The 24,198-nt window shown below is 47.2% G+C and overlaps 1 protein-coding gene across 4 annotated transcripts in view; it reads right to left on the bottom strand.

Annotated features, from left to right (window-relative positions):
* RASA1 (RAS p21 protein activator 1) overlaps positions 1 to 24,198 on the bottom strand; it is a 371,358-nt gene that overhangs the window by 202,323 nt on the left and 144,837 nt on the right. For all 4 annotated transcript variants that reach the window (XM_082265664.1, XM_082265665.1, XM_082265666.1 and 1 more), the window contains exon 12: positions 10,299 to 10,386. In XM_082265664.1, coding sequence (XP_082121790.1) covers positions 10,299 to 10,386 — 88 coding nt within the window. The remainder of the gene's footprint in view (positions 1 to 10,298; positions 10,387 to 24,198) is intronic.

The following is a 24,198-nucleotide window of genomic DNA, read 5'->3' as shown; positions in this document are numbered from 1 at the left end:
ACTTTGTGAAAGTGTGCACTGACGACTAAGTGGCTGCCTTGCAAACCTGCGTCACTGACACCTGATGATGGAAGGCCCAGGAGGCATTAAGCGCCTGAGTAGAGTAAGCCTTAACAGGGAAAGGAGGAACCTGACCCTTAATAGAATAGGCCTGAATCACAGTCTGTCTGAGCCATCTGGAAATAGTCGTAGAGGAAGCAGACAACCCTTCACGAGGACCATCTGTGAGCACAAATAGTGAGTCTGACTTCCTTAAACACTCTGTAGCTGCAAGGTACACCCTAATTGCCCAGACCACATCCAAGGCATGCAAGGCAATTTCCTTCGGATGTTTAGGCCTGGGACACAGGGAAGGCAACACAATGTGTTCATTAAAATGAAAATCAGAGACAACCTTTGGGAGGAACGACGGACAGAGGCGAAGAACCACCTTATCTCTGTGAATCACCAGGTAAGGTGAACGACAGGATAACGCAGCCAGTTCGGACACCCTGCGTGCAGTGGTAATAGCCACCAAAAAAAAAACAACTTCTAAGACAGCGTAAGCAAGGGAATCTCCCATAGATTCTCAAAGGGAGGCAGAAAGGCTTGTGGAGGACTGAAAGCAACAAATTGAGGTCCCAAGGCGGCAACGGAGACCGCACTGGAGGAACCAAATGTCAGATACCAGTAAGAAAGGTACGAAGCAGGGAGTGTGTGGCCAGGGGTCATTGGAGGAAGACTGCCTGACCCTTGAAGGTACTCAAGGCCAATTTCTGTTCAAGCCCCCGTTGAAGGAAGTTCAAGGTCCCAGCCACGAGGGGGGTGGGGGGGGGGAGAAACAAACTTCAAGAGACTCATACCACGCAATGTTCGTCTTCCATGTACGATGGTAGATCATCTTAGAAGTAGGATTTCCTAGCTTTTAACAGTGTAGGAAACACCGACTCGGATAAACCTCTATGCTTCAGCACCTGGCATTCAACAGCCAAGCTGTCAAAGCCAGTGACTGTAAAGCAGGAACGAAGATCAGTCCTTGGGACAACAGATCCCCCCAGAGAGGAAGCTTCCAGGGACCAGTCACACCAGATCGGCGTAGCAAGCCCGGCAGCAACTAAAATGACCGGAATCCCTTCTGTCTTGATTCTGCTTAGAAGTCTTGGCAGAAGTATGAGAGGAGGAAAGGCTTAAATCAGATGATACTGACCCCCACAGGGCCACCAGCGCATCTGTGGCGTCCGCCAGAGGATCCCGTGACCAAGCCACAAATCTCTACACCTTTCTGTTGAGCCGAGATGCCAACAGATCCACCTCGGGGATGCCCCACCAGAGACCCAACTGATGAAACACCTCTGGATGAAGGGACCCCTCCCCTTGGTCCAAAGCATTCGGACAGAGGTAATCTGCCTGCTAGTTTTCCACCCCAGGAATGTGTACGGCGGAGAGGGTTGGAAAGAACCTTTCTGCCCACCTTATAATGCCGGCTACCTCCAGAGCTGCCAGGACACTGCTTGTGCCCCCCTGGTGATTGACATAAGTTACAGCCGTGGCATTGTCTGATTGAACGTGCACTGGGCATCCCTGAAGACGATCTGTCCAATGGTCCAGACACGGTCTGATTGCTCGGAATTCCAAGACATTGATCGGTAGTCTCAACTCTTCCAGTGTCCAGATCCCCTGAGCAGAATGTTTGCCGAGGACGCCTCCCCACCTGAACAGGCTGGAATCAGTGGTGACCACTGTCCAAATACAAGGGGAGGAAATTTTTGCCCAGACGAAAGCCAGAGAACTAGGCCACCACATCAGGAACTCCTTTGCTCCCCGACTAAGCCAGATCGGATTGTCCAGAGAATGCGGCGTCTTCTCCATTTGGCCAAAATCTCTTTTTACAGGGACATCGTATGGAACTGCAAACAGAACCGCCTCAAAAAAGGTAGACACCATCAGGCCTAGCACCCGCATGCAAGTCCGGAGGGATGACCATCTGCTGGACAGCAGGAGACACATTGCAGCCTGCAATTTCTGGAGTTTGTTCAGAGGAAGGAGCATTCTGGCTAAGGCCGAGTCCAGAGTCAGACCCAGATAGTCCAGTTTTGTGGACGGAAACAGAGACTACTTCTGAAAATTCAGATTCCCGCAGAGTTCATATGGTGATCTCCAGATTTTCCACCAAAACAGTAGGAGATTCCGCTCCCAAAAGGAAGTCATCCAAGAATCCCAGTACCGCTATCTCCCGTTGGTGTAACAAAGCTAGCATCGGTGCTAACAGTTTTGTGAAGACCCGAGGAGCAGAGGCGAGACCAAAGGGTAAAGCCACAAACTGATAATGCTCCTCTCCCACAGCAAAGTGGAGGAGGAGCTGGTGACTGGCACATATCGGAATGTGAAGGTAAGTATCCTTGATGTCGATAGCGGCAAGAAAATCCCTGACGCAGGGATGCCGCCACCGTGCAAATGGACTCCATTCTGAACTTCTGCACCTGCACAAAGCAGTTTAGCACCTTGAGGTCCAGGATTAGACGCATCTTGCCTTTCTTCCTGGGAACTGTAAACAGGTTAGAGTAAAAACCCTGAAAACGTTCCGAAGTCAGAACGGGGACAATTACCCCTTAAAGTAAAAGGTCTTGTACCGGCCCAAACAGACCCTGTAAGCGGTCTGGGGAAAGGCGCAAGTTGGAAGGAAAGAACCTTGCCAGGGGACAAGAGCAAAACTCGATCTTGTAGCCAGACCGAATTACTTTGTGGACCCACTCGTCTTGTAACAGGGAAGTACACGGGTTCGGAAACCAGCGAACACATAGATACGCCCCCCCCGATACGAGTGAGGGCACACCTTCATGCTGAAGGAGCCTTGCCCGCGGGGGTGGAGAAGCCCGCTCTTAGCTTGCCAGACCGGGTTCTTTTGGAGGCCCTGAGAGGCTTCAAACCCTTGTCAGTCAATCCTGAGGGACAAAAAAAACTTCCTATAGGCCGAGAAGGAGGGCCCACATCTACAACGAGGTTCCTTGCTTTTAGCAGCCTGCGGAAGAAAGGTACTCTTCCCCCCTGTGAGACCTTTTATAAAGTCATCCAGGGTAGCTCCAAACAGGCAATATCCTTGAAAGGGTAAATCAGTCAAGGCCTTTTAGAAGTCTGGCCTGGACCACTGGCCAAACGGAGAGAGCCGAGCCACTAGGGGAGCTGCATCCACAGAGACATCACAGATAAAGTGCTGCCCCTGGACCAGCTGGTCCACCAGCTCAGCAAAGGCGGGGGGAGCGGTTCTCCCTGCAGGTCACGGCGTAAAAGCTTAGCCCACTCGGTCAGAGTTTGCGACACCAGGGCAATGGTGAATACCGGCCTCAGTGCCAAACCAGCCAGAGTGTACATCTGGCGGGCCAAAGCCTCCACCTTCCTGTCAGCCGGATCCTTAAAGGCTGGGGACTCTTCAACTAGAATTATGGTTGCCTTGTTTAATCTGGAAACCGGAGGGTCCACCACAGGTGGAACAGTCCACTTCTTAATAAGGGACACCTCATAGGGGTAACACCTAGAAAATCACTTAGGGGCTCCACAGGGACGCTTTGGTCGTCCCCACTCTTTAGCGACAATGTTTTAAAAATAGGCGAAGAAAGGAAACACCTTTGCCGCTCTGGATGGCTTGTGAGTGCCAATGGGAACCTGCAACCTCCGTCGCAGCTGTGTCCTCAATCTTCAAGGTCTCATGGAAAGATACAATCAGTGCATCCACCAGCGCCTTTTTGTGCACGGTTGCAGTTGTGGAGGAATCATCCTCACTATCAGAGGATTCTGGGCACGTGGTTGCAGATCCAGCAGGTGACCCACGTCCGCAGCAGCCGAATCTGATTCAGGATATGATGAGACAGATGAGGCAGGGGAGGGCGGGGTGAGCTTTTTGCTAGCCCATCGCCCGAAAGCCACCTCCACCTGAGACACAAAGGACTCCAGGACCGCCGTCAGTGCATCGATGGATGGTTGGGACCTGGAGGGCCCCACAGCCTCAGAGAGGGGAGATGTGCTCCAAAGACTCTATGAGTCACCAGGGGGACCACACAAAAAAGGTTTAAAACACTGCAAAGGACAACCCTCGCTGTGCTGACAGCACCACCTAGTCGTCCCGCACAAAGCACCAAGTGATCCTCAGCAGAGAGGGAGACAACCCAACCAGACTCACCACCCAGCAGAAATAAGCATCTGCAGTCACCAGAATAATCTGCACTCCACAGACAGCGATCAGGAAGTGAAAGGATCCATGAGTCAGCACCAGGGAATAAGGAGGGGCTCGCACCCCTGAAATCGCCACCTACCAGGCTCTACTGTTATAGCCGCTATGTTCATTGGCAAACCAGTGCAAAATGGCCGCCGGACTACACAAACATGGCCTCCACACACAGGCTAATGGCAGCACCACAAGGCTTTCAGGGATCCAGGAGGGACCCTAGGCCTCAAGGGCAGACCCAGGCAGGATGGGGGGCCCGGGTAGGATCGCCCACCAGGTAAAAACGCCCCCCCCCCTGCACAGCCAATTGTGCGGTCGCCGGCGGCGCACCCCCCCCCCCCATTGCCAGTATAGTGACCTGCCCCCACCCCAGGAGGTGGACCAGACCATTCCTGTTTGTATCGAACAGGAATAGACATAACCGCCAATCACGTTTAACTTCCGTAAAACTAAGATGGGTATATGCTAATGCAAGGAGCCTAGCTAATAAAATGGATGAATTGGAAATGTTAGCACATGAGGATGACATAGACCTTGTGGGAATAACAGAGACTTGGTTCGACCCCTCACATGACTGGCTGGCCAATATCCAAGGGTATTTGGTGTACCGGAAGGACAGGGTAGGAAAAAGAGGGGGAGGGGTATGTCTCTATGTCAAGAACAATATAAAGGCGATAGAAAGGAGTGACATTACGGATGGGATGAGCATGGATTTAGAATCTGTGTGGGTTGAACTCCATAGGGAAGGAGAAAAGGGAAAAGTAGTTGTGGGGGTTTGCTATAGGCCACCTAACCAAGGGGAGGAGGTAGAGCTGGAATTTTTAGCACTTTTGGGTAAAGTGGCAAGATTGGGATCAGTCATCATATTGGGGGACTTCAATTATCCCGACATTGACTGGGATGAGGGGACTGCACACTCACAGAAGGCCCGTCTATTCACGGAAACCTTACAGGACAACTACATGTCACAATTGGTGGATTCCCCTACCAGAGAAAACGCAGTCCTGGATCTATTGATCACTAATGACCCAGACATAATCTTGGAGGTAGGAGTCCAGGACAACCTGGGCTCTAGCGATCACAGGATGATCACATTTAGTATAAATAACAATATAACAAGGCAAGTTGGGAACATAAGAACCCTAAACTTCAGAAGGGCAAACTTTCCAAAATTGTACTCATTGATGGAAAGGGTAAACTGGGACCAAACCTTGGGATCACTGACCACAGAGGAAAAAAATGGGAATGCTTTAGGAACATATTAAGCAAATGCATCTTGCAGTGCATTCCTATGGGAAATAAATTTAGAAGAGACAAAGCCAAACCTGGCTGGCTAAACCGTAGCGTTAAAAAACTTATTAGGGGAAAAAAATTGGCCTTCAAGAAATATAAATCAGAGGGCACAGTATCGGCTTTCGAGCAATACAAGGAGGCAAATAAGAAAAGTAAACAAGAAATCAAGATGGCTAAAATCAACTTTGAGAGAAATAGCGGAGGATAGTAAAAATAACCCAAAGAAATTCTTTAAATATATCAACAGCAAAAAAACTAGGGCAGAGCATATTGCACACATAATTAATGATGATGGGAGGATGGTTACAGAGGACACTGAAAAAGCAACCGTGCTGAATGCTTTTTTCTTATCAGTCTTTACACAGGAAAGGGAGGGGTACACTGACCATGACTGTATGGTTAGTAATACACAGGACTTGCCACTATGGCTAACAGAGGGTGAAATCAGGGAAAGGCTGGATAAACTTAACACAAACAAATCACCAGGCCCGGATGGCGTACATCCGAGAATACTCAAGGAACTCAGTAAGGTTATATCTAGACCACTGTTCCTGATCTTTGCTGACAGTATTAGGACAGGAGATGTACCAGGGGATTGGAGGAAGGCTAACGTGATTCCAATATTCAAAAAGGGCGAGAGGCATATACCAGGAAATTATAGGCCTGTCAGTTTGACATCAATAATATGTAAACTTCTGGAGGGGATGATAAGGGACTATATCGTAGAGTATGCTAAAGACAACAACATCATCAGCAGTAATCAGCACGGGTTTACAAATGGGCGTTCTTGTCAAACCAATCTCTTCGCATTCTACGAGGAGGTGAGCTGTGAGCTAGATAGGGGCAGACCAGTGGATGTGGTGTACTTCGATTTCGCTAAGGCGTTTGATACAGTTCCCCACAAGCGCTTAATTTATAAAATAAAGGTCTGCAGGTATCGACAGCAGGGTTTGCTCTTGGATATGAAACTGGCTAAAAGGCCGTGTCCAAAGGGTGGTAATAAACAGCGCATACTCAGACTGGTCTGAGGTAGTAAGCGGGGTGCCCCAGGGCTCAGTCCTGGGACCAACCTTGTTCAATTTATTCATAAACAGCATTGAGGACGGGATCAGTAGTTCGTTATCAGTTTTTGCAGATGACACAAAATTGGCCTGGGCAATAACTGCACAGCATGAAGCAGATATCCTACAGAATGACCTGGACAAAATAACGGAGTGGGCAACGACATGGCAAATGAGGTTTAACGTGAAGTGTAAGGTTTTGCACTTGGGGACTAAAAACAAAAAAACACAATACACGTTAGGAGGGGAACCCTTGGGGGAATCAAAAATGTAGAAAGATCTGGGAGTCTTGGTTGATGATAGATTAGGCAACAGCATGCAATGTCAAGCGGCAGCTGCCAAAGCCAGCAGATTATTAACATGCATAAAGAAAGGGATGTATTCCAGAGATAAGACTATAATCCTTCCACTTTATAAAACTCTGGTCCGACCGCATCTGGAGTATTCTGTCCAGTTCTGGTCGCCAGTCCTCAGGAGGGATGTGTTGGAGCTGGAGAGAGTCCAGAGAAGGGCAACTAAACTGATTAGGGGGTTGGAGGACCTTAACTATGAAGAGCGGCTGCAATCGCTCGATTTATTCGCCCTGGAGAAGAGACGTCTGAGGGGGGACATGATAGCAATTTATAAATATCTTAATGGGGATCTCAGCTTAGAAAAAAAACTGTTCATTCAAAGGAATTGCATGAGGACTCGAGGACATACAATGCGATTAGAGGAGAAGCGTTTTAACCTCAGGCAACGAGGAAGGTTCTTTACTGTCAGGGCTACAAGATTGTGGAATTCTCTACCACAAGAGGTGGTTTCTGCAGGTAGTATGGTGGCTTTCAAAAGACTCAGACTTACATCTCAAGGATCATGACATTAAGGGCTATGTGAGATGATTACAGCCACACACACATACACAGGTTGAACTGGATGGACTATTGTCTTTATTCAACCTCACCTACTATGTAACTATGTAACCCAAACAGCCCCAGCATAAGTGGAGGGGGGGAGAAGAATGGGGGACAGGTGAAAAGTGGGTGCCTGACGGGAAGGAGGGGAACCCAGGGGTCCGACCATCCCAAGGAGGGGCCCACGTCCACCCCAAAACCCTCCTGAGGAGAGGGGGGGACAGCTACTCACCATACCAGGAACAGGGTGGGCACCGCTCCAGAAAGAACCCCTCTCAATCGAAATGGGGGGTTGTCTGCCAGGAGTAACGCTGTGACTTTGGCCGAGACCCGGTCGCATGCGACCTCACCGGGCGTTTAGGTTGCAGGGTAGCCCCCGTCCATTAGGGCTATCTCGCAGCCGACCAAGCATGGAGCAGAGAAATGCGCACGCACGCTGGCCAGACTGGGTGGCCACTGGATCTAGATTATCCTGCCCGTCGCCCAGTCCGGCAGTTGATTGTAAAGCTCACAGAAAAAAAAATCCAAGAGAAAAAATGTCTATCTAAAAAGAAAAAAACTTGCCAGGACCAGAGATCCCAGCAAGGAAATTAGGTCCTTACTCCTGACTAGGCAGGAAAAATAAAAACTCAGTACCTATAGCAGAAAGAGAGAATACACCCTGGGACTGCCCATAGGCATAGCCAGACTCTTTTTCTGCCTAGTGTCCTACTCATGTAGGGGGCAGTATAAACCAATAGTTATGAAGATCAGGAGCTGTGCCTGTCAATAAACGAAAGAGAAATTGTTCTTATATATGGCGTTTTGTACTTTTGTATGGAAAATTTTATTAAACATTTAAAAAAAATAAAAGTGGTATAAGTGCCGGTTCACACTTGTGCGATGCGGGAAGGCTGCGAATTTGCAGCCTGTTCCCGCATCGCATCTGCACATCTGGCAGTTCACACTGCCATATGCGATACGCAGGGGGTGTCAAATGTTAACGACACCCCCCAGCTTGATCGCATATCGCAGTGCGATCTGACAGTTCGCACAGGATCGGATCGCACAAGTGTGAACCACTGTGCGATCCGATCCTGATGCGGCTGAAAAAAGGGTCCTGTGCGTCTTGTGCGGGTACAGTGCGAATTTCAGCCATATAAAGTGTATGGCTGAACACGCATCCGCACAGGAGATCGCATGTAATGAAGGAGCAGTGCGCTCCAAATTACATGCGATCTCCGCAGCCGCACATATGTGAACCGGCACTTAAACCCCAAAAATGTATTAAACTGCAACTCACCAAGGCCTAGATGTAGTGCCTGCTATTTTTTTTTTTGTTTTTCTTAGGCTCTCCTTTTTTCACCTTGTAATCCAGCCTGTACTTATTTTCAACAAACCAGACAAAGTAACAGAGGGTTGAAACAAACCATTTACTATCGTCAGGCGTGTTTACAATGGTTAGCTTTTATTCATGTAAAACCTTCAAAAAGGGAAAAAACTGCTGTACAGTGTTACAAACGAATCCTACTTACAAACGGAGAGGGACACCAGGAAGTGAGGAGAAATCTAGCCCTAGGATAGGAAATTCACTCCTGTAAGAGTTCTCATGAGAAAAAGGTGTCTCCACTGAAGCCTTATCACTAATCTTTTGTTTCCACAACAACCCAAATTTTTCAAAATATAGTAGTCCTAGGGACAGAAAGTGAGGTGAATCTTCTGAACAGGGATATAGACAGTAAAACAAATGGTACAGGGGTGTTAAACCTTCCCTATGCTATCCAAAAAAAAACTAAAAATTAGTCTTTGGCTGGAGCTAAACTTAAAAAACGTACCTGTTCCGACAAACAAATTTGACTTAAGAACAAACCTACAGTCCCGATCTTGTTTGTAACCCGGGGACCGCCTGTACCTGCAGAAAAAATGTTAGCTGGAGTTCAGCTTCAATTTGTTAGTAAAGGCTATCTAAATCTGTTAGTCTGACACTACCTTCCCCTAGACTGGCAATGCTACTGTCCGAAAGTGTCTGCTTTACCTGATCATCCAGACACCCAAAGAAATGAAGTATGCTACTGGCAGGATAATCAGGTGAATTAAAGAGAAAAAAAAAAAAGCCTAAAAATGAATACAGCCACCATATACAAGGATTGGTAAGCTGTAAGATATTACATTTTTGTTTTTGGGTTTATTAAGTCTATGACCTACGAGAACATCCAGGTCCTTCTCGACTATTGACTCTGCCAGTTGTAATTCTCCTAGAATATATTGATGCATGTATGTTTTTAGTCTCCAAGTATATAAAAATAAACCTCATTTATCACATTGTGGCCCAATTAAACAACTAATACAGACAGTATTTATAAGATTCCTAACTGCACTCTTCCAGCCACCATCACACAGTTGCAATATGGTGGTGTAGATGTTAAGGGGGGAGTTAAAACAGGCACTGAGGAGCCCACATAACATCATCTCTCCAAACACTCTGAAGAGCAAACCACCACAGATCACTCTTCAGAAGGCTAATGCTAGTGTAAAATAACCCTAAATCAAGTTCTTAGTCTATACATGCATGACTTAACAAATGGGTCATAAAGAAAAGCTTCATTCAGCTGATGCCAGGCTCATGTACAGCTTTTCTGCAATGGTCTGCAAATATTCAAATTACAAAGCTTGATAGTGCAGGCTTCCATGCTCAGCTCTTAATGAGCCCCTTCCATGCCAGACCACCAGGTTTGTACCACAATACATTTCCCCATAACCCATCTGAATTGGCTTCATGTGTTGGGTATGCCACATACCCGTATGTAGAGAAACGAATTCCAGAAGTAGAATGAGAGAAAAAAAAAAAAAAAAAACATTTCATGTATTCGTTACCTCGGCTTGTTCTGGCGTATCACCCGCAAAATAGAAAATGTAATGCTCCTCACTAAAGTGCTGAACTACAATCTGGAAACAGTTTGGCCTAAAATAAAAAGGAGACAGCCCCAGACAGCAGGTTATTTTTTCCCCCATTTAAAACCGTAATACATTCTTAGGTTATAAATAGGTCATCATTTGAACATCAAATAGCAAAAAACATTTTAACCAATGATTCAGTAAAACAAAATAATACTATACGAATTAAGAAGCTGTAAAATGATTTATTCTAATGTAAACATGTCAGCAAAATGAATTGTAGTGAATTAGCATTTAAAAACAGAAGTATGGCCAAAGCGGGGAGCCAGTGATTGACCGTCACTGATACCTGCTTAGTGAAAACTGATAACTGAGCGATCAGCGGTCATGTGATTGCTCGGTTCTCAATCTTACAGATGATAGGGAACAGTTACAGGACAGGACCAATGCTGCAGCCACATAGGCAAGTATATTTTTGTTGTGTGCCATCAAAGTCCCAACCAGTTGCAAAACGTTTTTCTGATATGCATTAGGTATTGGGGTACTTTGCAATGGTAGCAGACCTAATTAATAGGCATATATGTATGTTTGTTTTTTTTGATACCCTGCACTTCTCTTAACTTTAGTATCATGTTTTCAATTCAAAGTAGTAAAGGCTCTTTCACACTATGTGCAATGACCTGCTTTTTCTGCACTGGAAAAAAATTGATTTTCGACTTACCATAAAATCCTTTTCTCTTAAGTTCATTGACGGACGCAGTTCTTATCATTAGGGTAAGTAGTGTAATACTGTATCAGTAGGGTAATACTGCCCCCTACAGGAGTAGGACACTTGACAGAAAAAAGTTCTGGTTACACCTATGGGCAGTCCCGGAGGGTACACCCTCTCTCTTCCTGCATAGGATGTCAGTTTTGTATCAAAGCAGTGTCAGAAAGGAATACTAACCCAACTCAAAATAGAGGGGTGGGTACTGCATCCGTCAATGAACTTAAGAGAAAAGGATTTTACGGTAAGTCAAAAATCCAGTTCTCTCTATCGTTCATTGACGGACGCAGTTCTCTGATTCATATCAGTAGGGACGTCCCAAAGCAGTGCCATAAAATGAGGGGTGGGAACAGCAGAAAAGAAAGTCCCCAAGGCCAAACATAGCCGACCAGGCAACATAGGACTCATCAGAACAAAGGATGAGGCCCACCTGAAAACAAACAGTAAACACCCTCCAAACAGCGGCCAGCAAAAAAAAGCTTGCGGACGAAAAAAGGCATCTGCAGATGCCAGCACATCCACCTTATAACACGTGGTAAAGGTGTAAACAAACGATCAGGTAATCGTCTTGCAACCTGAAGCCCAGATGCCTGTATGGCAAAAAGCCCAGGAAGCACTAGGCGCCAAGTAAAAAACGCCAAAACAGGGAAAGGTAGGGCCTGACCCATAATGGAAGAAGCTTGCACCACTGACTGTCCGATCCACCTGGAAATAGTTGAAGCAGACGCAGGCAGCCCTGTTCTTGGGCCATCCATGAGCACAGAGAGCGAACCTGACTACGGGAAGACTCAGTAGTCGCCAAGTACCCCTCGAGTGCCCAAACTCCATTCAGAGTATGCAACGCACATTCCCAGGATGAGGGGGCTTAGGACACAAGATGTGTCCTCGTGCAAGTGAACACTAGAAACCACCTTCAGAGAAGGACGGATCCGGACGAAGTACCACTTGGCCCCATGAACCAACATATAGGAAGGACAGGACAATGTCGCCAGTGCCAACACCCTGCGCGCAGAGTGACAGCAACCAAGAAAACCACCTTCAGTAATAAGGCAGGCAGGGGATACCCTCGATACTCACAAAAGGAGGGTCTGGAAGAACCGACTGCACCAAACCAAGGTCCCCAGTTGGCAACGGAGGTCGCACCAGAAGAACCAAGTGCCGCACCCCCCTGGAAGAAGTTACGCACCAGGATACGGGCGGCCAACGGCCTGTGAAGGAAAAATTACCAAAGCCGAAACATGACCCTGGACAGTACCCAAGGCCAGAATACAAAAAAAAAAAAAATAATCAGCGCAAACCAAAATTTTAACAGAAAGACAATCTCGTGCACAAGGCTGCAAACAATCAGTGCCAAACACAAAAACACCTGTGAAATATGAAAATGATAATATTGCTGCGCCAAGTGAACATCAATCAATAAAGATAAAATAATTTGGTGTTTAAATATCAAGTGAAAGATAAATATCAAGTGAAAAATAATCAAGTGATATAAAATCAATACAAATTGTCCCAATCAGGTGATACAAGAATCACTATAAATAAATTGTCCCCAATCACAAATACATAAAATCGTGTCAAAAATCGTGACTAAAATCTTCATCCATAAACGTGATTAAAGGTGCTGCATGCTCCACTCCCAAGTGCTCCAAGTGACTAGTGACAGACTAGCAGCTCACCTCAAGGAGAGACTCCTAAGAGTCAAAGCACACTCTGGAAAGATCACAATAGCCTGGTCTTCCAATCACCGCCTCCTGCTCCTTTCTCCAAGTGTATGCAGCATCGGTGTGGAAATAAAAACAAAATCTAGTGCTCTCTGCTAGGATGGGCTATTTATTCAGCAAAAGCAATAATATCGCACTTACATTTCCATGCACTTAAAGCAGTGCGGGCTGTCAGAACATCAAACTCTGCCTGTGATCTCCGGGAATCGGCGTGATGACGTGCAGGCTCCTCCCCCGTACGCATTGAGTCATAGACTTCGTCAGCGCTCTATGCCCGCTGACGAAGTCTATGACGCAACGCGTACGGGGGAGGAGCCTGCACATCATCACGCCGATTCCCGGAGATCACAGGCAGAGTTTGATGTTCTGACAGCCCGCACTGCTTTAAGTGCATGGAAATGTAAGTGCGATATCATTGCTTATGCTGAATAAATAGCCCATCCTAGCAGAGAGCACTAGATTTTGTTTTTATTTCCACACCGATGCTGCATACACTTGGAGAAAGGAGCAGGAGGCGGTGATTGGAAGACCAGGCTATTGTGATCTTTCCAGAGTGTGCTTTGACTCTTAGGAGTCTCTACTTGAGGTGAGCTGCTAGTCTGTCACTAGTCACTTGGAGCACTTGGAGTGGAGCATGCAGCACCTTTAATCACGTTTATGGATGAAGATTTTAGTCACGATTTTTGACACGATTTTTCATTTGTGATTGGGGACAATTTATTTATAGTGATTCTTATATCACCTGATTGGGACAATTTGTATTGATTTTATATCACTTGATTATTTTTCACTTGATATTTAAACACCAAATTATTTTCTCTTTATTGATTGAGGTTCACTTGGGGCAGCAATATTATCATTTTCACAGTACTCAAGGCCAACTGTCGATCAACTCCCGTTGAAGGAAGCCAAGATCCGGCCACGGAGTAAGAGCGAGGGGGATCCCAAGAAGACTCACACCACGCAATACGCGACTTTCATATGATGAAAAAAATCATCCCAGAAGACGCTTCCCATGCTTTACGCAGGCTGAGAATCACTGAAGCAAACAATCCTCTGTCCTTCGACACCTGGCTTTTAACAGCCAAGCCGGCAAGCCAGCGACCGTGAAGCCGGATGGGAGATCGGCCCTTTAAATAAGAAACCCTCCCTGAGAGGAAGCCTCCAAGGAGCATCAGGGGCAAGCCTGACAAGGTCGGCGTACCAAGCTGGGCGAGGCCAGTCCGGAGCCACGAGAATGACCAAAATCCCTTCCACCTCGATCCTGCGAAGGATTCTTGGCAGCAACTGGAGAGGAGGAAAGGCAGACAGCAGCTGATACTGACCTTGGCCCATCCGTGAGCACTCTCACACGACCATGCCTGCGCAGGTGACCATGCCAAAGTTCTCAGCATCGTTCAAGTCAAACCTAGCGAATGTTCTTGCCTAAGACAGAATCCATGGTGCCACCAATGAACCGCCAGAGGGTCCCGAGAGCAGGCAACGACCTCCACACTATCTTGTAGATGCGATGCCAACAGTACCATGTCCGGAGTGCCCCCAAACAAAGGCACAACTGCTGCAATAATCCGGATGAAGGGACTATCGCCCTGCATCCAGGACTTGTCGACTGAGGCAATCCACCTGCCAATTTTTGTTTTCCGCACCTGGAAAGGGAACAGCAGATAGAGCTGGAACAAGGTGATCTGCCCAACGAAGAATCATCACTTCTAAGGCTGAAAGGACACCCTTGGTGCCCCCTTGGTGAATGACTCAAGCCACGGTCGTGGCCTAGTCGATTTAATGTGCACCGGACAGCTGCAGTTGCCCAATCCAGTGAACTAGGCAAAGCCGAATCGCCCTCAGCTCCAGGACAATAAGCAGTAACCTAGATCCTCCAGGGACCAAGGTCCCGAAGCAGAGAACCTGCCAAGGACTCCTCCCCACCCGGACAAGCTTGCATCCATGGAGACAATAGTCCAGTAGAAGGGGAGGAAGGATTCCAGAGCAAGACTCAGTGGATACCTGGCTCAGCCGGATTCCAGTCACCTTCAAGAAGGATTGCCTCCTGGGGGATCCCCAAGAGGGATTGAGTGAAAGGGACCATCTTGAAAAACACCACCATCAGTCCCATAACCCGCATGCAGGTCCGAAGGGAAGACCATGTGCGGGACAGCAACAGTTGACTGCAGTCTAAGTTCCAAGAGCGTTTACCACGGAGGGATAAACACCCTGACTGAGGACGAGTCCAAAGTCAGGCTCAGAATGTCCAGTCTCATGGAAGGGACCAGGGATGATTTCTGAAGGTTCAGAACGCACTTGAACTCCTCCAGAGTTCTCACGGTGACAACCAACTTCGTTGTCAGCACCGTAGGGGACTCCAAATGGAGAAGCAGAGCGGCCAGGAAACCAGGGCCGAAACGCCCCGCTGCCGCAACAGCGCCATGTCCGGAGCCAATACCACTGTGAAGACCCTAGTAGCATAAGAAAGACCAAAGGGTAACGCCACAAACCAAAAGAGATCCTTCCCCACGGCAAAAAAAAAAAAGAAGAAGAACCCGTAGCTGTCCAGAACGGGATGTGAAGGAGGCAGCTTGATGTCTATGGAGGCCAGCCTGATGTAGAGAAGCCACTACCATGCGAACCGGTACCAACTGGAATTTTTGATCTGCACAGAACCATCAAAGGACCAGTAGGTCCAGCTTGTTGAACCAGAGCCTGAAACGCCCCACAGAGCGCCTGAGCGATCCGGAGACAGCTGTACATTGGAAGGGAAAAGCCTTACCGGAAATAAACTCATCGAAACTCGATCTTGCAAGTGGACCGCATGACCTCCTGAACCCTGTGATCCGGGCAAGAACCTCCCCCCAACCCCTAGATGGGAGAGGGAGCACTGTCAGGCCGAGTAGGCCTTGTCAGCAGGTCTGGGGGTGAAAAAAAAAAAATCTCATGTTCGCCAGACCAGGGTCATTCGGAACCACACGCGGAAGTCTGGAAGGACTTTGCCACATCGACTGTCCCCGAGGGACGAAGAAACTGTTTGTGAGCCGAAAGGGAGGAACCCCGACTATGACGAAGGCCTTACCCTTGATAGCCTGTGGAAGAAAATACTCTTCCCGCCGTTTACACAATGTCGGCAAGGGCAGCGTCAAAGAGGCAATTCCAAAGAAAAGGGAGATCCAGTAAGACCTTCTTAGAAGTTTGATCCGGAGAGCAACTCTCCGGTCAAGCAGATGCCGGTCAACCACCGCCGAAAACGACAAGGTGACCTATACAAGGGAGCCTCGACCTGCGCGTCATTGCAAACAAAATGCAGCCCCTGCGCCAGCTGGTCCAACAACTCCCCCAGGAAAAGAGGGACATGTCCCACACCAAGAAAGAGACGGTGTTGGGACTCCGCCCATCAGGCAGAGTCTGCGTGGCAAGTGAAAACAAACAGCTCCCAGTGCAGCTACGCCAGGGAGTACAGAGCGCAGGCCACAGCCTGTGCCATCCTATCCCCTAAGTTCTTAAAGGACGGGGATTCCTCCACCAGAACGGTAGTCCCATTCAGCTAAAGACCATACGTCCACCAAAGGTGGAACAGTCCTCTGTACCAAAGACTACCCCAAAAGGCCAACGTCTAATGGCTGCTTAGACACCTCAGGGGAACATCTCAGGCGGTCCCCTCCTACATGAGCAAAATTAGTAGTTTCGGATGGCATCTGAGTGCCAAACGTCACCTGCGCCCTAGGCGCAGCCGCCACTGCGACCCCCAAATTGCAGGGTGCCGTGCACCGAAAACAGCCAGTGCATCCACCAGCGCCTGTCAGGGCAGGGGAGGTAGAAATGTCGTCTTCATCATCCGAGGAGACCCGGCAGGGATGCCCACATCTGCGGCGGCTGAGCCAGACTCAGACTCCGAGACATCAGATGGGGCAGGGGTAGGTGGAGAAACGTTTCAGCGCACCTATCACCAACACCCAGGTCAAAATGCTTCTGGAACTGTCGAAAAGGCATCGAAGGACAGTGGAGATCCGGAAGGCTCTGTGCCCTCCGTGAGGGGGTCAGGTGGGAAAAAATGGCCTGCAGGGTTCATACTGAACCTAAGGAACCTGCCAGCAAATTAAAAAAAAAAATGAAAAAATTACTTTTTTTTAAAAAAACGGCCCCACAGCACTACAGCGCCCCCAGGAGGTCAGGCACTTGCTAATGGACCCCCACACAGAGGGAGAGACCACCCTCAAGACTCACTGTCCTTCAGGCACTCCCACCGGCCTTCACAGCTAAATGGCCAAAAACGGGTGCACCAAGATTGCCGCCGACATAGAAACAGACAGGGGCTACAACAAAACGGCGGCCCCCTCGGGAATCGGGGCCCACAGGGGGGGACCTCGCACGATCACTGAGCGCCCGTGGACGGCGTACACTCCCCTGGCCCCCCCCCGGGTGGCCTGCACACTACGCCCCAGCCTCAAGTAGGCCCGTACAGTCCCCCTGGGGGGTGGGGGAGAGGAGGGGGGTCACAACAGGACAGAGGGAAACCCAGGAGTGTGAGGGTCGGACTGTCCCAGGGAGGGGGCCCGCGTCCACCCCAAAATCCTCCAGGGAAGGGGGGAACATTTACTCACCATACCGGGAACACAGGCGGGTGCCATCTCCTGACAGGACCCCACGCCACCGGAGTAGGGGGGCTGTCGGCTAAATAGGAACGCTGCGACATAAGCCTCGACTGTCGTGTGCGTCCTGGCGAGACGTTTATCTCGCGGGGCCAGTCCCCGCCCAGCGTGGAGCTAAGGCCTGCAAGCGCTCGCAGGCCAGACTGGGGTGACCACTGGATATGGGGGTCCAGTCTGTCGCCCAGCAAGGCATAAATTGCTTGAAGATCTCACAGGAAAAAAAGTTCCGAAGAAAAAAAGGCTAGGTAAAAAAAAAAAAAAAAAAAGACAAAAAAAAAACACTTTATATGCCAGGACCAGAGATCCCAGCAAGGAACTAGGTCCTTACTCCTGACTAGACAGATTAAAACTGACATCCTATGCAGGAAGAGAGGGTGTACCCTCCGGGACTGCCCATAGGCGTAGCCAGAACTTTTTTCTGTCTAGTGTCTTCCTCCTGTAGGGGGCAGTATTACCCTACTGATATGAATCAGAGAGAACTGCGTCTGTCAATTAACGATGGAGAAATGCAGGCCATCACTAGGCCGCACAAAAACAGTTGTTTTCCATGTGCCCTGTTCACACCACAATACTGGTGTGAAGTGCAGGGCAGTACATGAAATATTGCAGTATGTGAAACTCATATGCAACATACACCAAAAGGCCAACAGCATCTTTCACTGTAAAATAAGTCATACTAATCATCATCCAACAACTCTCTCATCTTACAAAAGCATGCCAAAATAAAGCCCAAAATACAGAAAATGGAAACAGAAGTAAACACTACAATGAAAAAGTGTGTGTGTGTGTGTGTGTGTGTGTGTGTGTGTGTGTGTGTGTGTGTGTGTGTGTGTGTGTGTGTATGTATGTATGTATATATATATATATATATATATATATATATATATACATACATATATATATATATATATATATATATATACATACACACAGTACAGACCAAAAGTTTGGACACCTTCTCATTCAAAGAGTTTTCTTTATTTTCATGACTATGAAAATTGTAGTCACACTTCCAAGAGGTAGTCACCTGAAATGGTCTTCCGACAGTCTTGAAGGAGTTCCCAGAGATGCTTAGCATTTGTTGGCCCCTTTGCCTTCACTCTGCGGTCCAGCTCACCCCAAACCATCTCGATTGGGTTTAGGTCCGGTGACTGTGGAGGCCAGGTCATCTGGCGCAGCACCCTATCACTCTCCTTCTTGATCAAATAGCCCTTACACAGCCTGGAGGTGTGTTTGGGGTAATTGTCCTGTTGAAAAATAAATGATGGTCCAACTAAACACAAACCGGATGGAATAGCATGCCGCTGCAAGATGCTGTGGTAGCCATGCTGGTTCAGTATGCCTTCAATTTTGAATAAATCCCCAACAGTGTCACCAGCAAAGCACCCCCACACCATCACACCTCCTCCTCCATGCTTCACGGTGGGAACCAGGCATGTAGAGTCCATCCGTTCACCTTTTCTGTGTCGCACAAAGACACGGTGGTTGGAACCAAAGATCTCAAATTTGGACTCATCAGACCAAAGCACAGATTTCTACTGGTCTAATGTCCATTCCTTGTGTTCTTTAGCCCAAACAAGTCTCTTCTGCTTGTTGCGTTTCTTTAGCAGTGGTTTCCTAGCAGATATTCTACCATGAAGGCCTGATTCACACAGTCTCCTCTTAACAGTTGTTCTAGAGATGTGTCTGCTGCTAGAACTCCGTGTGCCATTGACCTGGTCTCTAATCTGAGCTGCTGTTAACTTGCGATTTCTGAGGCTGATGACTGGGATGAACTTATCCTCTGCAGCAGAGGTGACTCTTGGTCTTCATTTCCTGAGGCGGTCCGCATGTGAGACAGTTTCTTTGTAGCGCTTGATGGTTTTTGTGACTGCACTTAGGGACACTTTCAAAGTTTTCCCAATTTTTCGGACTGACTGACCTTCATTTCTTTAAGTAATGATGGCCACTCGTTTTCCTGTACTTCTTGCCATAATACAAATTCTAACAGTCTATTCAGTAGGACTATCAGCTGTGTATCCACCTGACTTCTGCACAACACAACTGATGGTCCCAACCCCATTTATAAGGCAAGAAATCACACTTATTAAACCTGACAGGGCACACCTGTGAAGTGAAAAACATTTCAGGTGACTACCTGTAGAAGTGTGACTCTACAATTTTCATAGTCATGAAAATAAAGAAAACTCTTTGAATAAGAAGGTGTGTCCAAACTTTTGGTCTGTACTGTATGTGTGTGTATATATATATATATATATATATATATATATATATATATATATATATATATATATATACACATACATACACACACACACACACAATATATGTATTTTACATGAAAAATAGTATTCTTCTTTGTGAATCCCCAGGGGGATCCCAATGCATGTAGCACTTGGTCTTGTTCAAATCTGCACCGTGCTTTCCCCCTTAATCTTAGAGCCCTGATTCACCCTAAACACAATAGTTTCTTGTTGAGTACTGTCGTTTACAAGACAAGCTGCTAGCTAGTACTTTAGTTTATCTCCCCTGAATGGCTGGCAGATCGGTCTGTGCTTAGTACTGTTGGTGTGTTCAGAGCAAGGAAGATGTCACACGGTTACGGAAGATGTCAGACGGTTACAGCAGAAGTGACACAGGGCTTCAAGATTAGGCAGGATGACTGCAGAATGAACAGGGAGGTGGCTTCAGTTGGCTGGCTGTAGTTGCCCCATAGAACACCAACAAATTAGGCATCAGCCTGGGTTGGAGCTACATCCGGCATGAACAGAAAAAAAATATACTTTCTGACAACCAACTGCACAGATCTAAACAGGACCAAGTGCAATGTGCCCCTGGGAGATTCAAGAAGAATGTTAAACTTTTAGTGATACGTCTAATGGTTTTGATTTACTAAACAATTTTCTAAGAACAGCATGCATAACAAACACATCTACAATCTTTTCTCTTCAAGAGTTAAAGAGAAGGGAAAGAAATCCTAAACCATAATGTTGTAAAAATTTTAACCACAGTGCACAACATGAAAACACTTCAGACACAGAAGATGCAACTAGAAAATATTTTTTCTTTTTGTATTTAACTTCATGGAAGGTTTTCATCTTACTATAATGCAAGTTAAAGGCCCCCCCTCACATTGTTTTCTCTTACACTACATACAGCACCTTTTCAGTATTGTATCTGTTTAAAAATATTCAACATAGTCAGATTAAAATCTGTATCTATACAGATATTAGCAGCCTCCTGTAATCCAAAGTATAATTCACCCTGGGGGGTGTCAGCACTTTAGGCCAATTAGGCTTAGTACCAGAGCTGCTAGGCCAAGGTTACCGCAGCATGATGATCCCATTTGGGTGCTAGTTCTTATTCTTTGCAGGATTGGCTGCTAGGGATTTACTGACTTGCATTTGGGACCTCCGTTTACCTCCTGGGAACTTCGGAATCCAAAAGGAGAGTGATCTATAGAGGGTGCTAAGGAAACTATTCTGGCTGATTTGTTGTCGGAGCACTTATTTGTTTACTTATTTAAACTTATAGGTCACTGAATTAGGTGACCTGCACTTTGGAAGAGGGTTTATTAATAGTGGTGCAGTAGGATTTCCACTTATGGGTGGAGGTGAACACATTGTGCTGCAGGAAAATATCCATACTCGATTGATGTGGAAATTGAAACTTATTTTAAAGAGACTATGTTCTATTAAGTGTATTTGATACTTGTGTGGTTTAATATATATATATATATATATATATACACACACACACACACACATACATATATATATATATATATATATAAATGGATTTTTGTAAAATCTTACCGTAAAATCCTTTTCTCTTCGCTCATTGACAGACGTAGTCCTCGGTGATACAGCACCTTCGGGTTATGTTGCCTCCACAGGAGCAGGACTAGACAGGAAATTAAAATGCTCTGGCCACACCCTAGGGGCAGTCCCAGAGGGTATATCCTCTCTCTCTCTCTGCCTCAGCAAATCAGTTATGTCAAAAAGCAGTCTTTAGAGATTTTTAACCCAACCCAACTCAAAAACAGAGGGGCGGGGACTACGTCTGTCAATGAGCTAAGAGAAAAAGGATTTTACGGTAAGATTTTACAAAAATCCATTTTTTTCTATCGCTCATTGACAGACGTAGTCCTCGGTGATACAGCACCTTCGGGACGTCCCAGAGCAGTATCACAAATGAGGGGTGGGAAAATGAAAATCAAATCCCAATCTAGAAGGCCCAACCGGTGCCAACTAGAAGTTTACAATGCTCATCCTTAATGATGAGACTCAACAAAAAAGAAAAATTTTTTTTTTTTTTTTTCTTTCAAACAGAAAAAAACCCTCGAGGTAGACCACCGGTCTCCTCAAATTGCGGCCTGCAAAACCTTGCGGCCAAATGAGGCATCCGCCGATGCCGTCACATCAATTTTATAGAATTTTGTAAAGGTATGTACCGACGACCAGGTGGCCGCCTTACATACCTGGACCACTGACGCCTGATGGCGAAAGGCCCAGGAAGTACTGAGCGCTCGAGTGGAGTGCGCCCTAACAGGGAACGGAGGACTCTGACCCTTAATAGAATAAGCCTGTACCACCGTCTGTCTAATCCATTTGGCAATGGTCGCGGCAGATGCAGGCAAACCCTTTCTGGGGCCATCCGTGATCACAAAAAGTGAATCCGTCTTACGGAATGATTCCGTAGCTTTCAGGTATACCCTGATTGCCCGAACCACATCTAAGGAATGCAACGCATGTTCCCGATGATGCTTGGGCTGAGGACACAAGGAAGGTAGTACAATATCTTCATGCAGATGAAAATCTGAAACCACCTTAGGAAGAAAGGATGGCTTAGGATGAAGTACTACCTTATCCCTATGAATCACTAGGTATGGGGACTGGCATGATAATGCAGCCAGTTCTGACACCCTGCGAGCAGAAGGGATAGCCACCAAGAAGGCCACCTTCTGGGATAAAGTAAGCAAGGGAATCTCCCTGATGTTTTCAAAGGGAGGTTTCTGTAGAACCGACAGAACTAAATTAAGATCCCAGGGCGGTAAGGGCGCGCGGACTGGTGGAGCCAGGTGCCGCACCCCCTGGTTGAAATTCCGCACCAAGGACTTGGTAGCTAAAGGTTTCTGAAAGAAGATTGCTAATGCTGAAACTTGACCCTTGATGGTGCTCAAGGCTAGCTTCTGCTCAACCCCTTGTTGCAAAAAAGCCAATATTCGAGTCACCGAATAGGTACGTGGAGGAAATCCTAAAGATTCGCACCACGCAATCTAAGTCTTCCATGTGTGATAATAGACCTTGCTGGAAGTCGCTTTCCTTGCTTTAATAAGGGTAGGAATGACTGAAGCAGACAAACCTCTGTCCTTCAGTACTTGGGTCTCAATGGCCAGGCCATTAAAACCAGCGACTGTAAAGCACGATGGTAAATTGGTCCTTGAGACCACAGACACTCCCTGAGATGAAGTTCCCACGGAACGTCTGCGACTAGCATGTCCAAGTCGGCCAGGCCGGCTTGACGAGGCCAGCCTAGAATTTCTAGGACCACTGGCGCTGATTGGATCTGAACCAGGCGTCCCTAGAGCTATCTGGCCCCGACCATCCGAGAAAGTCTGGTCGTTTTCTGTTCCCACACATTTATCAGATACCTGATTCCTATCAGGAAGGGTGATCTTTTCTGGTTGAACCTCAGGGACCGAAGTCACCCGACTAGAGGCTTCTTAGCCTGTCTGGTCAACCAGATCCGATTCCTGTGGGGAATTGGGACTAATCTTAGGAAAAGGTAAAGGAAAAGATCTATTCAGGGAACGGTAACTACCGCTCCCTGTAGTACTTAAATGTTGTAAGGGAAGAATCGCACCGGTAGTCGTATATGATGCTCGATCTAATGTCCTGAATACCGGTGAAAACGTCCCCCCACCCTGAAACCAGGTGGGGGCGCACCTTCAGGCTGTGTACTCCTTTGCTTCGGGTTTGGCTGAGTTGGTCCTCTGTTTGTCCGACCAGCCCTTCTTGAACCCTCCTGGAGGAATCTTGCCTTTCCCGCTTGTTCCAGCCGGGCGCCCTTTATGGGCGGTAAAGAAAGGTCCTCGCTTGTTGCGAGGTCCCTTAGCTTTAGCAGCCTGTGGCAAAAAAGTGCTCTTGCCCCCAGTGGCATCCTTAATGATTTCATCTAGGGTGGCCCCAAATAGACGATTCCCCTGAAAGGGGAGATTTGTCAAGGTCTTTTTGGAACCTAGGTCAGCTGACCAGCATTTTAACCACAGCACACGTCTGAGGATAACCGCTGACATAGATGCATGCCCTAATAGGGGAGTAGTGTCCAAGGCTGCGTCACAGATAAACTGTAGCCCTTGTATAATCTGTTCCATCAAATCAGATGTCTCCTGGGGAATATCTTTTCCCCTAAGGTCTTGGCGTACCATTCTCGCCCATTCCGTAAGTGTCTGGGAAACTAGACCAATAACAATTACTGGTCTAAATGCTGACCCTATCAGAGAGAAGATAGTGCGGGGCTCTGCTTCCATCTTTCGATCCACCGGATCCTTAAAGGACGAAGTGTCCTCCACTGGGATAACCGTGGCTTTATTCAGCCTGGAAATAGGTGGATCCACCACTGGTGGTACCGTCCATTTCTTAATGATGGATTCCTCAAACGGATAGCGTCTAGCAATACGCTTGGAAATAGTAAAGGTACGTTTAGAATGCTCCCATTCTCCTTTAATCTTATTACCAAAACACTTGGGTACA

This window comes from Pelophylax lessonae, assembly GCF_965119305.1.
Source record: "Pelophylax lessonae genome assembly, chromosome: 1".
Lineage (NCBI taxonomy): Eukaryota > Metazoa > Chordata > Amphibia > Anura > Ranidae > Pelophylax > Pelophylax lessonae.
Note: the sequence above shows the minus strand (reverse complement) of the source record. Positions and strands in the feature narration are given on the sequence as shown.